Source organism: Molothrus aeneus, chromosome Z (assembly GCF_037042795.1).
Source record: "Molothrus aeneus isolate 106 chromosome Z, BPBGC_Maene_1.0, whole genome shotgun sequence".
In the NCBI taxonomy this organism is placed as follows: Eukaryota; Metazoa; Chordata; class Aves; order Passeriformes; family Icteridae; genus Molothrus; species Molothrus aeneus.
The window spans coordinates 8,523,337-8,538,287 of NC_089680.1; the positions used below are offsets into that span (position 1 = coordinate 8,523,337).

General features: G+C 42.9%; 1 protein-coding gene across 1 annotated transcript in view; it reads left to right on the top strand.

Moving 5' to 3' along the window:
• The window catches only part of UNC13B (unc-13 homolog B), a 207,235-nt gene that overhangs the window by 17,771 nt on the left and 174,513 nt on the right, over positions 1-14,951 (top strand). Inside the window, exons 2-3 of the mRNA XM_066568646.1 lie at positions 7,952-7,981; positions 11,281-11,380. Of these exons, the coding sequence (XP_066424743.1) occupies positions 7,952-7,981; positions 11,281-11,380 (130 nt within the window). The remainder of the gene's footprint in view (positions 1-7,951; positions 7,982-11,280; positions 11,381-14,951) is intronic.

Below are 14,951 nucleotides of genomic sequence, written 5' to 3' on the forward strand. Positions count from 1 at the left end.
GTCAAGGAAGGAATCAGTTGCAGACCTCTTCAGTTTTCCTTTTGCAATTAGTCCTCTGTCATAGTTGCCTTCTACAAGTTGCATACATAGTTTAAGTTCCACTTTTCCTGTTCTGTAGTTCCTTAGTAAAATTGTTTGTTTGAGATATGTTTCATTTTTCTGTCCAAAACTGTTCACAACTGCAATCCTCATATCTCCTGCAGCATTTTTTTTTTAATTTCAGTAGTATTTTCTTCACCTGTGAATTTGTGTTGGTGAAATAGTTCAAGGAGTATTTCAGGCAGGTGAGTTCTTGAGGTATGCAACAAACAAGAATATGTATGAAACCCTTCAGTTCAGGAAGTTGAAAACCTGTGCGATGTTAAGTCAGTATGTCAAATCAGATCTGGTAACAGATTAACCTGTAAACAAGACCCAGATGTGTCTCTTAACTGTCTAAATCTATTTTGTCATTGAAAGTGTTTAGAAGTCTACTTGCATTAACTGCCTAGTATATTAAACCAGAATATAGAAAGTAGATTGTACTTAGAAAGTACAATTGTCACCCCTTCTGTTGCATGAAATACCTTTTAGAGAAGTAGAACCTTTTAAAAGAAGGCTTCTTTTGCTGATGAGGACTGACTTTTATTATAAAATAACCCCCACAGCTGAGCAGCTCTTGACAAAAGATTTGCAGAGTTTATCTGCTCCTCCAGGTATACTGTGAGAATGTGGGGAATATGTGCAAATGACAGAGAGGGTTTCCTACACAGTTTTTAAATTTGTTCTGTTCACGTTGTATAGTAATTTTGTTGGGGATGGGAGAAATGGAATGCTATGAAGCTATGATGCAAGCTGAGCTGTGCTGTACACATTTACAAAGTTTTATTCAAAAGCTGAGTTGAAAAGTGACAATATTTGCAGGAGGTGTGAAATTCCCTGCTTCACTGAGGGGATCAGATGGTTGAGCAAAATAGTTGTATGTATCTTTTGTTTTATAACTGGATCAGCACAGTGTATTAACTGTGGGCTTGCTCGGGTTTGTGTAGATTTGCCATCATATTGTCCTGCAAGCTTTCCTAAGTCCATGTGCATGAAATACTGGGGAATAGTCCAGATATCCAGTTAGTGTGCTGTGTTACTCTGATGTTCATGGGCTGTGGCAGTAACAGAGATTTAGACAAGACTATAATATATAGCTTTTACATAAAAATACTAAGCATTTTCTGCTTAGGTTTTAATACTTTGCTCATGAAAGTTCATCCTATACAAGTGAAAATTCTAGCAAGACACAAATGTTTGAGCCAAGTTTAGTAACCAGAAACGTGCAGCAATATCCCCTTGGGACTCAGCTGTGAGCCCCAAGTTGTGGAGTGTATGGACTATGGAGAGGAGCAAGGGGTGCTCTCTTCCTGCAGGTTGTGACTTGTGTGCATGCAAGGCCTGGATCTTAACTGACCAGAGAACTTACAGAGGAACAGGGAAGCATCTAGTGAGGTTTGGCAGTATGAGATGTTTGTACATTATGTAGTGCTTTCCTGGAAATGCTCTATGAAATGGTGCTGAACCTTGAATGGGAATAGTGAGTGTCTGTCCCCTTAGCACAGAGATTTGGAAAACCCTGCAAGCAGTCACATGTTCCAGCTGCTATCAGTCACTGTCCAGTGGGCAGGAAGGGTGGACTGGCTGGTGGAAAGCTGTTTGTTGGAAATTGTATCATAAATCAAATAAACCTAGTAGCTTTGTGTGCCTCTGGACAGGGTAATGAATTTGCAGATCATCTGAGCAGGAAGATGCTAATTCATGTGAATTAGGAAGGATTCTAATTCATTTTCAAGACATCTGGCAATACAGAAATCTCTTGGGTAGATCAATTTGCTATCACAGACTACAGATTAAAAACTCTCTTTTGCCCACCCCCTTCCTAAGAAGAATCCTTGAGTAATGTGAATAATGGCTGGTTGCTGAAGGAAATATATCCTTCCCTTTGTTTGACATGGTTCCCAAGGTCTTGGGAAGGGCAAGTCAATCTGTCCTGTGGGCATTCAGAATGGTCAAATTGAAGAAAGCTCTTTGCTACATGATTGAAAAATGCAATATGTGAGTGCTTTGTGGTATGTTGGGCTTTTTTTTTTTTTTCTCTGAACTATTAAAAATTAATGAACTCATATCACATCTTTTCCATTTATTCTGGACTACTTATTAAAGCAGATTGATCCCTCGGTTCAGTTGAGGTAAACTCGACTATCTGGGTTCCCCCACAGTTGTCTCAATCAAAGAGGTAATGGATTTTTGAAGGACTGTTTCAAGTACTAAGTCAGAAAAATACTGTCCTTAGAAGCAACCTCAGTTCTTTGGGCACTGTTGAAAATCTATGCTGTCAGTTACCAAGCAGAGTGGCATTTCACAGTGGCTCTTCCTTCTGGCAGCAGAGTAGTTCTCAGATCAGTCCAGCCTGCCTTTCACATTAAGCAATAACAGAATGTTATCCCCAGTGTACTGTGAATTCAGTCTCAGCTTTTAGGACTGTTCGTCCATGAAGGTACCCACTGTGTTTCCATCATGTCATTCTCAAAGAGAATACTGGGGCATAAAGAACTCTCTTCCCTTTTTGAGTGAAACAATGTTTATATGTAAACCAGTGGTTTGTTTTGCCTGGCAGAAAAACAAAGTATGAAGTAATGAATGTGACTTAGGTCCTGTGTCTCTCAGTGGCCCCTGAGGCTGCAGGAGCCTTTCTGCAGTAACCAGTCCAGCTCTGCAGGGCTCTGCTGGGAGAAGTTGGAGACTGCTCTGGGCTCTGCAGTTACAGCAGAAGCTGTTGAGGTGCTGCTGTGTGCTGGTGGCTCCCTGGGGCCTCCTTGCAATTATCCTTCCTTTGAGCTAGTTCAGGGAAATCTCTTCCTTCTGAACATAATTTAACTCTAAATGTATGAGAATGCAGTGGAGTCTTTCTTTTTACACCTGTCTCAGACTGGGAATATCAAGGTGGCTTTGTCACATTGAATCTTTGTAGCACACTTGGAAACCCACCAAACTCTTGTTTTATCCTGCTTTTCCTTTCTTAGGAATTAGGAAGGGAGGAGAAGAGTTTCATGGCACAGTCAGTACTGCTGTTCTGCTATGGCACTTGCAGTTAATGGTATGAATGATGCTGCTGGGCTTTAATAGGGATAGTGTGAAACAAAACAGTGACTGAGTTAAAATCACAGGTGAGGTCACTTGATGGCCTTTGCTTCCTCAGGCTGGAACACCTTTTGGGTTTGAGTAGTGGAAAAGAAAAGGTTTCCTCACCCTCAGGTGGAAGATGAGAGTGTGCAAAGGCTGTGCATGTTTTGATCTCCAGGACAGGGAAAGAGGTTGTGGAGTCTCCCTGCTTGGAGGTATTCTAGAACCCTCTGGACACAATCCTGTGCTGTGTGCTCTGGGATGACCCTGGCTGAGCAGGGAGGTTGGACCAGATGACCCACTGTGTTCCCTTCCAACCTGACCCATTCTGTGAAAGGGCCTTGTGTGTCAGGATGGGATCTCCAGAGGCAGAGAAGTCCTTGTTAAAGGTGCCAGTCTTGAGCCAGTTGCCAGCCTGTCGTGGATTTTATCGGTAACTTCCAAGAAGTGAGTAGGAGCTGTTGATTTTCTGGCTCTGTTATGGGGTATAGCTGTTGGTGCAGAGTTCAGGCAGCAAAATTGTTTCCAAAGGCTGAGTTATAGAAAGTTAAGGAGCTGCCTAACCATTCCATCCCTCACAGAAGGGTTCCCCACCCTTCAGCATGCCTGCTGGAGGGCGCATGGGTGTGAATTTGGTGTGTTGACTTAGTCTTGGGTAGTGTTGCTGTGGTCTCTTATTTATGTTGTTTAAGCAACCTTTGCACCTAGTGCTGCGTGTCACTGAACGCTGAAGTCTGAGCACCTGGAAAAGGTGGAAGAAGCAGAGTGAAATGGAAATATGTATCGATTCTGCTGTTCAGCTGGGGAAAGTTACTGTGGAAGTTAGAGTGCTCTCAAAAACACATTAATGCTGCATTTGTGTTTCACAGAGAGGAGGAAGCTATTTATCAAGTAGCTGATCAGGAAAATGCATTTTGAATGCTCTGCTTTCAGCATTGCATTGCTTTTTAAAAGTGGTAATTAAAACTGCGCCCTTCCATTCTTCTAATTTCTCCCACAGCCCCTCCATGGCACTTTATTGTCCCCTGTGAAGGGATGTAGGTTTTGTTCTAGTGTGGGGAGTGACCGGGTGGTAAGTCATGTGCTGGATTTAGTTAGAATGTAATCTTTTGGCCATCTGCTCAGGCACTCCCTGTGTTGCATTCCTCTCCTTTACAAGCAAGTGTTAAAGGTGATCTGGGATGTGCAGGTGTTCAGAACACTTGGGTTCCCTGTAACTGAATATGACCGTGTGCTTGCTTAGGAGGTTTGAGTAGAGTGTTTTCTGAGCCTTGCAGTAATTTGGTATGCCTAATTTTAATTATCTCACTGGTGTATGTAGCACCTGCTCAGAAAAAAGCCCCCATTCAGACAGACTGAAAAATATGTGGATAACAAGGCTTTCTCCTTTGAACTGAGTTTAAGAATACTCTGATGTATGCTCTGCTATTGTTTTTTTGTCCTCCCACAGTGATTCTGGATGTTTTTTTTTTGAAATTTCTGGCGTGTGTTTTCCTTTCCTAGCCTTTAGGAGTTTGTCTGACCCTCCAGTCCTTTGTAAGTGATGGCTGTAGAGCATCTGGAATCTTTCTATGGCTTCTTTAAATATTTTTTTTTTTTAATTTTTTTATGGTAGGTTTTTTCTTGTAAGTTGCTGGCAAGACTTCAAGTTGATTTCTATTTTATGTCTATTAGAGTAGTACCAAAATGGTGAGAGATGCTTAGAGGGAGGAAAAAATCTCTGGATGAATTTAATGTTTACATCAAGTTTTGTCTGCTTTCTAGTAACTCCATGGAATAGCTGTATCTCTGATATGCTCAAGTCTTTTTTGGAGATTAAATGAATCTTGGTGTGCAGAAAGAGCAGGTGCCTCTCTGTGCATCTCTTTCATGAAGTGCTTGCACATGGCAGTGCAAAGCACTAGGTCCTGCCTTCCTTTCTAATTTTCTATCATTTTCATTCCCTCCCTGGTATCCTGGTCATCCTGTGCAGTGGCATAGGATTGGGACAGTTTGATGTTTGTGTCTGAATGTGATGCACTTCGTGTGCCCCCCAGTTTGCTGAGAGAAGCCATTTGAAACTGAACAGAATTTGACATCTCCAGCTGGTTTAGCAATGCTCCTTCGCCCGAGAGTGGGAGTACTGTGGGATTACTGGGAGCGAGTCAGGAAATACCTGACTCTTGACCATTAACTTACTTTATGTTTAGGTTTTTGCTTTGTGGCAGTGCAGGAGCAAATGTACCCGTAAAACTCGGTGTTGCTGGGTTCTCTAGAGAATAATTTCATTTTGTGGTACAAGTTTTATATTATAAAAATGATATTTTATATTATAAAAATGTACTGTTACACATGGCTTGATTTCAAAGTACTTTAATGCTGCATCACGTAGCACTGACTTTTCAGCCTTTGCTGTTACGCTGAGTAACTAATGCATCAGTAATTAATGTAGAGTTTCAGGACTCAACTTTGAGTCCTTCCCGAGACCTTGGCATAGAGAAGCTCTAACCAGAGAGAAGGAGCAGGTGTGGGTACAAAAGTTTTCTTAGTAGAGTTCCTTTGGAAAGCTGACATTGTTCGTGGCATGGTGTTCGGTGCAGTGCATCTGACCTGCAAGTTCCCTGGGCTGACAAACAGGCTGGGCCTTAGCAATGCCTAGCAGCCCATTCCAGCTCCAAACTCCCAGAAATTCAAACTCTTATATGGGGAATCCTGCAGTCTCCCAGCCAGTCCTGGGAGATGCACTGGGAGCTGCAATTTTGCAAAGCTTTCTGCACACCCCTAGGAAGTGCTTTCCTGTAGGGCTAACAAAATAAAAACACACCCAAGTAATTTTTCATGGGAACTTTTTTTGATATACTTTATCTTTGGATATGCTGTGCAGGCTTCAGATAGAGCAAAAGAATTACTGATGAGATGAGACTCCCAGGTTTGTGATTCAGCTCTTAGTTATAAGTTCTATTTTTGCAGCTAAAAGTGTAATTCATTACATGCACTTTGTCTAGAAGGGATGGTGTTCATTCCTGGGTGTTACTAAGGATTCAGTTTTTGACATGTGGGTCTGTAGCAGGTCTATGATCTTTGTTTAGTCTGGCTGCTTCCCTGGGATATCGTGGAACAGCTCTTGCTGAAGCCCTAAACAGGCAACCCCTCTCAGCTGCTGAGGCAGTGCAGGGTTTGCTGCTTTTCATCAAAGGAACCTCTGAATATTTAGGGGCTGTGACCACAATGTGCAAATGGCATCTGTCTCTTAGTTTGCATATTGCTGCTGCAGAGGCTGTGTCTCTTCTCTCTGTTTAGGAGCCATGACCCTCTCCAGCTGCTTTTTTAGCAAATAATACGAAATTTCTACACTGGCGTTGCCTCTGCTTCCCTGCTAACAGTAGTGGAGCTTGTCACAAACAGGGAGAGGCCAGCAGAACCTTCCTGTGTGTCCACTGCCTGGTTTTGCCTTTTTTCCCCAGGCACATGCGCTCGTTTCTTTGTCTCCTGCCTCTTCCAAAGGAGGGGAGCAGGGAGGTTCAGAGATTAGCTGGTGCCTGCCCACTCCAGGGCAGTATTTCATTAAATGTCTGCTTTTGTGTGGTATGCAAAGGAACCTAGAAAGTGGGTAGATTGTCCTGCGTATTTCTCAGTGTTTAAACAGACTTATTTGGAGATTTAAAGGCATTTGTATCTTCAGTCAAGAACACTGACCCACACTATTGTATGTTTTGCTTGCACCATTACATTCAGCATCAGGAGTGCTTCAGGCCCTGAATCTGGAAGAAAATGAACCCATTTATTTTGGACCTAAGGGCTTGTGGCCTTGTCAGTCTAGGTGAAAGCTCCAGCCCTTTTAACAGTAACAGTTCCTAAAGTTCCTTCATGCAGGCTTCTGCCTGGACTGTAGAACTTTATTATTGAAAATTGCACACTGTGAGCCTCTAATCAGTATTGGTAGCTCTGTTTTCTGGAGGAAATTTTACTGCATCAGCTTTTAAATATTTTTGTTCTTTGGTATATCTTGCTTCCTAGCTTGTTAAGTGTGTTTTCTTCTTAGGGTTAGTTTTCCTCTGGGACAGCTAGCTGGAGCCTAGAGGTGTCTTTTCTTAGTGCTTGCACTTATAGCTCTAGTGAGGATATGAGCTTGCAAAAAGGAAATGTAAACAAAATCTCCCCTAGATAGACATGGACCTTCTCCATCTGGTGAGATAAGAGCCAATACTGTTTTATGTTTTAACAATTCTACTTTTATATATAAATACTGTCCTGGAATTAAATTAGCAGAGTAGAGCTTGTAAAAATGATATTTGCGTTTACACTGCTTTTTGTTTGGCTTATTTAATTCAATTGACTATGTCATAGTATAGAGCTACTTACAGAGCTGCTATTCAGGCTTGATTATTTTCAATTTGTGCTCTGCTATACAGTGTTTGGAGAATTTCCTTGTTTATAAAGAATTGTTTATTTCTTCTAGAGTGTTTGTAAGTAACTTTGTAAGCGAGGAAGTATGAAATGACATCTTGCTAAGCAGCAGTAACTTCTGGTTGCAAAGGAGTGATGTTGAGATTGCTTTGCATTAGACATATCACATTGCTTTCCAAACATTAAGCCTGGGATTGTTTTTTTAAATGCCTCACTTTAGAGACCTGCCATGGGGTACAACGGAGTTTTTGTCTCCAGATCTGTTTAACTGAGTGTGAATTTCCAGCTACCAGGACTGTGCAGGGGATGTTGTCTAGTTAATATAATGCACTGGGATGCTTTAACTCAAAGGAAACCGTAGCAGGACAAAATCACTGACAATCTCTTATTTTGTTCTTTTCCTTTTTTCTCTTTACAGTAAAAAAAGCTAAACTACATGGACCACCAGGTAAGTCCTGCTCTTCTGCTTGTTTGCAGCAATGGGGACCCTGGCTCTCTGCCTGCTGTTTTTGCTGCTCCCTCCAGTTTTCCTCCACCTCATCTCAGCTCCTTCATGTTCTCCTTAGAAGTGACCTAATCTACCTTGAAAATCCAGGCAGTTTGAGTTAGTAGAAAACTTGAGGCTGTGACCTGGTGTCACAGTGGTAAGAAACCTCTATCTGTTCAACCTGGCCTGAGCAGGTGATGAATGAGGAAATGTGCTCTTTAACGGTCACCCTTCCCCACCCACCTGGCCCTTTCATCTCATCCTGCCTCTTTCCCTCTTCAAAACAGGGTCTGAAAATGTCCACTAAGCAGAACTGGTGTGTGTGTGTCTGTGGATTTAGTGCCTTCTCAGTCCTGACTGGGTTTGCTGGATGGAACTGCAGAAGTGAATCTGAATGTGGCAGTCAGTAATGGCTGTGCTTGGAATTAAAATCCCATCTGCTGGTTTTGTGTCTGCAACAGCTAGTCACACCCAGAATTGCCCAGAATCTGGGCAATTTCTTTTCACTGTGGTTCAGAAGCCAGCAAGGAATCCCTTAGCAAGCAAATAGATTTATCAATTGAAATTTGATGTACAGTTTACAAAGGAATAAGCACTTTTATAAAATTCCTATGAATCAAAACTTCTGGCATAACACCTATTCAGGTGTTTAGATCTGAAACAGTTGCCAACCTGTATTCATAACTTAATTGTTCAACTTAATTCTTTGGATATAGCCATCCTCAGAATATGGCAGAAAACTTTTCAGGATTCATCCATATTCCATGGCAGATCAAGGTCTGTCTGTGCACCAGCCTTTAATTTCCAGGGAAGGAAAACTGAGTGCCCAGACTGGAAGGGAGACAGTGTCTACTTTATCTTTTCCCTGATCAAGAGACCTGCTCACAAATGCAAAAGATTTGTCCTCTAGACTAGGTTTAACTCAGCCAAGGTGTGTAGTTTCAATGACAAGCTCAGCGTCCCAGGAGGATGCAGGAGTAAAATAGGCAGGGAGGGATAATGTAGTAATGAATAACTGGATATGTAGGAATCGCAATTCAGTGACTCTGACTCCTTCCTGAGCTTCTGAATCATATAATTTCTGTTTCTTCCTTCATTGGAAGCTAGATGCTGAGGTGTACTATAGTAACCCACAGCAATGATGCTTAAAAATGACACAACTATTCAGTCATAGAATGTTGAGGATTTGGAAGGGACCTAAAGAATCATCTATTTCTATGCCATGGGCAGGAACACCTTCCACTAGACCAGTGCCTTATCCTGCCTGGCCTCAAACACTATCAGGATTGGGCATCCACAGCTTCCTTGGGCAACCTGAGCCAGTGTCTCAACACCTTGACAGTAAAGAATTTCTTGCTAATATCGACTAAATTTCCCCTCTTTCAATTTGTACCTTTTATTCCCTGTCCTATCACTCTGTTCCCTGATGAAGAGTCACTTTCTGGATTCCCTGTAGGCCCCTTCAGATATTGGAAGATTGCTGTGAGATCTCTACACAATCTTCTCTGTGCCAGTCTGGACAGCCCTGATTTCCTGAGCCTGTCTTCATAGGGGAGGTGCTCCACTCTTCTTACCAACTTTGTTTCCTCCTCTGCACTTGCTCCAACACTTGCATGTCCTTCTTATGATGGAGATGCCAAAACTGTATGCAGTAATCCAGGGGGGATGTCACAAGAGTAGAGGGGATGAATTGTCTTCCTTGACCTGCTGCTCACACTCCTTTGGTTGCATCCCAGGATACATTTGGCTTTCTGGGCTGTGAGCACACACTGCTGGCTTATGCTGAGTTACTCATCAGCCAGCCTCATGAGGTTTGCACAGTCCCACCTCTCCAGCCTGTCCAGGTCCCTCTGAATGGCATCCCTTCCCTCCAGAGCATGATCGCACCAGGCAGCTTGGTGTCATCAGTGAACTTGCTGAAGGTGTCCCTGATCCCACTGTTCTGTCACTGACAAAGATTATGAGCAGTGTCAGCCCCAGTTCTGACCCCTGAGGGACACCACTTGTCACTGGTAGCCAAGTAGACGATGAATCAAAGACCACAAGTCTTTGGGTGTGGCCAGCCAGCCAGTTCTTTATCCACAGAGTGCTCCATCCATCAAATCCATGGCTCTCTGAATTAAAGACAAGGATGTTGTGCTTTGCTCAAGTCCAGGCAGACAGTGTCAGTTACTCAGCACCATCCAACAGCGCCATAGCCCTAGAAGGTCATCAGATTTGTCAGCTATGATTTCCCTTTTGTAAAGCCACTTTGGTTGTTACACCTTTGTTTTCTATGTGAAATTTTGACAGTATTGACAAAATTGGCTTGAGATCAAACACAGTGAATAGATGTAGCAGAACATTGAAGTATTAAAATATGTACAGTGTTTTCTGGGTATTTAGCATGTCTTGTTGCAGGCTGTTTGAAACTGATAGATAGGCCTGAGGTGATGACTCCCCTTAAAAGGGAGTTTGTTCCTTCTTGCATGCTGATATTCAAACTTTGAATGTGTCTGTGCTTTGCTGCTTTTAGTTTTATTAGCAAAGAGCAGAAATTAGGAAAAAAGTTCTTCCAGGGTTTTCCTTCAGATTTAAAATTAAAAGCAAAACATCTAAACAGAGACTGTCTTGTCTAGATGTGAGTGTGATGTGGTTTTCCTCGGTCAGGTCTGTTTCAGCACACTTACAATAAATCTGTATTTTTCTTCTGCCCCTGACTGGTCTATAAAGTTCTTTTAGACTCATGGGTGGAAAACTGAATTGGGACTAGGAGAGCAGTTGGGTCAGGAGGGAAGAGATGACATGACCAACCCAATTTCTTGCTTGTATGTGTCAGGAGGGAAGAGATGATATGACCAACCCAATCTCTTGCTTGTATGTTTTGCAAGTTTGTTTTTCACAGTTTGGTATTTGTGATGGGTCCTGTGCCTTTGGACTGTCTCTTCTTCCTTTTGTCTGCATTTCAGGAGCAGTATCATACTAAGAGTCTGTGATCTTTAGGATTTTACACTCTTTGTCCCTGTCTTACTGCAAGTGAATACTCGGGGTTTTTTGTTCATTTGTGCTTGAATTTCTAAAAAGGCTGTGATTGAAAATTTGATGCGTGTGGAAAACATCTTGAACATTTGGCATCTCAAACCCAGTGATATCTTCCCATATGGGCTTTTCATCTGAGGCCTCCCTGGATGCACTGTATGAGCTGCAAACATTGCAGTGTTGCAGGTGATGTGATGAAAGAGTATGATGATGGAGGTAACATTTTGTGTCTCATTCCCCAGATAAATTCAATACGTATGTGACCTTGAAAGTGCAAAATGTGAAGAGCACAACGGTGGCCGTGCGAGGTGACCAGCCCTGCTGGGAGCAGGATTTTATGTTGTAAGTATGGTGGTGCACAGCATGGTGCTATGGAGATGCTCGTGATTGAGTCCTTCTGTGGCCCTAGTGTTCATACAGAGCTGCTAGTGTGTGTAGGAACCGGAATGTTTGGGTAGGTAAAACGCACAAGCCTGGTGGCAACCTAAATAATTTTCTTTCCTGTTGTATGCATTGGGCTGTGGTGGAGGATGTGTGTTGGGAGATTGTCTCGGCTGGTGCCATGGAATTGCCAGTCAGGTCTCTAGTGAGAGGCTGAGTCTGAGGTTGAACTGGGAAATTACTGTGTGGGTTGGGTCTGGATTGATGTTGTCCTTGGCCAGTATGTGCACAGCTGTGCCTGTAAGCTGAGACACACACACACCTACAACATAGCTTATCCAAGGACTAAGCCAAGCCCATAGCTGAGCTTAAGTGGAGCTCCTGGGCATGGGAAGAGAGCTGGAGAGGCTGATCAGGGCAATTAAAGGCTGTTGTTAGTGCACTCAGGGCCTCTACGAGGTGATCCTGGTTACCTCAGTTGGGAACTGCTCCGTGAGCAGCAGAACCAGTTCTTTCCAGCTTTCCTGGGGCTTCTGGTGCAGTTGGCACTTCTGATTTGCCTTGGTTCTCACAGACGTGACATATAGTCAAGGATTTCCCAGTGTCTTTTAGAATGGTGGGGGTTTTTTTCTGGTGAATGAATGATTTATTGATTATCTGCTTCTGTTTCTATAGCTTTGTAAGGCAAATTGAACTAAATTTACTAAAGGTGGGGGTGGGGGGGGGCGGGAAATGATGTAGTATTCATCTTGTGGGGTCAAAACTAGTGCTACTGTTTCTCAGTGTGTTTGAGGTATTTACATAGTATCTGCAGTAAGAGACATCTTACTTACAAAGAGACATCTTTGTGAATATATTTCCTAATCCAGCAGCAGTTTGTTTCTCCTCAGCTGAAAGTGGGAGGTTGTTGCCTCAGGTTAAGGAGGCCACCTGGGTCAGTACAGTATTTTCATCATAGCTGTGCTCCCACCTCCCTTGTTTGGTAGTACTCTGCTTTTGGAGCAGCTCAAGAGGTGTGTGCTCCTGCACAGAGAGTCTGGAGCCTGTCCTTTGTCATCTGGTGAAATGTACACGCTCCTGAGCACCAGCATCTGCTCAGCTCTGCAGCTCCTGGTCAGACAGAGACCTTGGCTGTCACTGATGTAAAACATTTCAGGACTGGGTAAGGCTGGGACAAGGAGTTGAACCTACCATTCAAGTCACATGCCCATACTCAAACTACTAACTCTTTCTGCCTGTGATTTGTGCTCATCCTGTAGGTAGGAGCTAGCTTTAAACCCAGCCAGCTACAAAGGAGGCTTCTCAGTGGTGATTTAAGAAAGCACTTGAATGTGTTGGTTGAAGGCTCCTGTGGTTGCTTCTCCTCCTTCCCCTCAAGCAGCTCCTGGAGCTGCGCTCTGGTATCAGCTGAGAGCTGAGCTAGCATGCTGTAAAGTCACTGAGACGCTCCATAATTAGTTGCTAGGGAATATGGAAGCAGAATATTAGCTGAACTACCTTGCCATTATTGTCCCTGCTTTAGCCAGGCAACTCTACAGTAGTTCTGGTGTCTCCTTATAACAGAAATATGACATGTGGGAATGAATGTGTTTTGCATGATCCTGTGTACATTAAGTTGTCCTAGGGGAAACAGTGCTGGTATTCCAATACTGCTGTTCTCTAGTTGCTCTTTTTCTTTCTGGAGTTGTAAAAGGATTTTGAGCACAGCAGTTTTCCCTAAGGGAAGGCTGTTTTTACTGTCTGTGCTGTGTTTACCTTTTTCACGAGGCACAGTAGAAGAACAGACCATAAGCAAAAAAAATGCTTCCTGCCTGTGTTTGTTGGTTTTGCTGCCAAACTCCTTGTTAGACAAAGCACTGCAGAATTTGGGTCTCGGGGGTTGTTTGAGATTTGGCTATGTATCAGACCAGTTAAGCACTTCAGTGTATTCCCTGGGGACATCTTCGAATTTTGAAGGAGCTTTAAAACAACTGTGTATTTGCTGCATATTTGCAGGAAACACCTCGAGTGAAAGTGCCCACTGATGCTTAGAACACGGTGATTAAATTGCTGTTGAAGTTGTGAGAAATGCCTTTATATAAATCCTATGTGTGTGTGGAAAGGGACGGACACCAAATTTCAGTCTCAGCTTTTGTTCTTACAAGCTGTTCTGCATCTAACCAGAAGATGGAGAAAGGGAGACGCAAAGGCAATCAAAGTCACTGTACAGAAATTCTTTTTATTTATTTTTCTTACCTGGTGACCTGTCCTTTGGAGATCTGTAGAGGAGCCCTTTGGGTGTATCATGACCAGTGTCCTGCTCTGACAGTGTATGTTGAAGCAAAGTACATGGTTTTACACTGTGTCTGAGAATAGAGTATTACTTCCTTCCCTTCCCTTTCTGGACTGACACTGTTCCAGCCAGTAGTCAGCCAGTCATCATCAGCCTGCAATCTGATGTATGTCAAGCAGGATGAGGGCAGAGCAGTGCTGGTACAGCTGTTTGCCATACTGAGTAACCCTATCAGATCAGAGATGGAGACTCAATTACAAGATGCTAGCGCTAAACTCTTAGAAGGCTGTGCAACAGCTTGATTTTGAACTGTTGCAGACTGAGCCACTCAAGCACTGGACACATCTAACCTCAATTCCTGTGTCTCAAACAAGAACAGATGCACTTAGATTTAAAATAGACATTTATATGCTTTACTGTAACTGTAGGGTTTGTCTTGAACCTTATAGATATGATGTTCTCTTTCAGCTGTAAGAAGCAGACAAAGTTCAAGTGGATGCTTGGATAAGAAGAGCAGCAGCTCTTTCTTATTTTGCCGTGATGGCAGTCTATAGAAATAACACAGTAACATGCTTTTAAATTTACTTGATAGCTGTAACATAAGTATGTTTGGGCAGAGGGTAGCAGCACTGAATGTCCAAGATGCCTACTTTTGGAGATTAACAGTTGCAATAAAGGGAAGCCCTGAGCTCTAAAAATTATGGGTTATAGCCTTTCTTCATGATAAATGTGAGACAGCTGTGATGTCAACAGACAGCTCAGGATTATTCTCTACTTTGTTGTTTTTACCAGTGTCTGTCATGTATGTGTTAGGCTGTTCTGAAGTAGGCATGTTACAAACCAGTATGCAGAAGCAAGGCATAAAAGCTATAAAACATTGAGAAGAAGCAAATTTGAGATGCATCCTTTTGTTAATGAAAGGAAAGTTGTTTGTGAAAACTTTCAGATCAGTATTTCCAAGAACCTGTCACTCAGTGGCTGTGTGGAAGTAGCTGGTGCTGGAGCAGAAGTGGTGACACATAACCCTGAGAAATAGGTAGTGTTGCTGATGCAGCTGTGCTGGATATGGGACTGTTACTTTTGGCTAGGAGTACCTCCACTCACAGGTTAAGTATTGGCATGTTTGCACCTGCCAGAGTGCACCTGTGTTGCTGTGCTGCTAAGGGAGACACTCACTTTGTTAGAAATGGGGTGCCTCATGACAAAGAACAGCTCACCTCTAGGTTTTGGTCCAAGGTACACTTCCTTCTCCTGTGTACA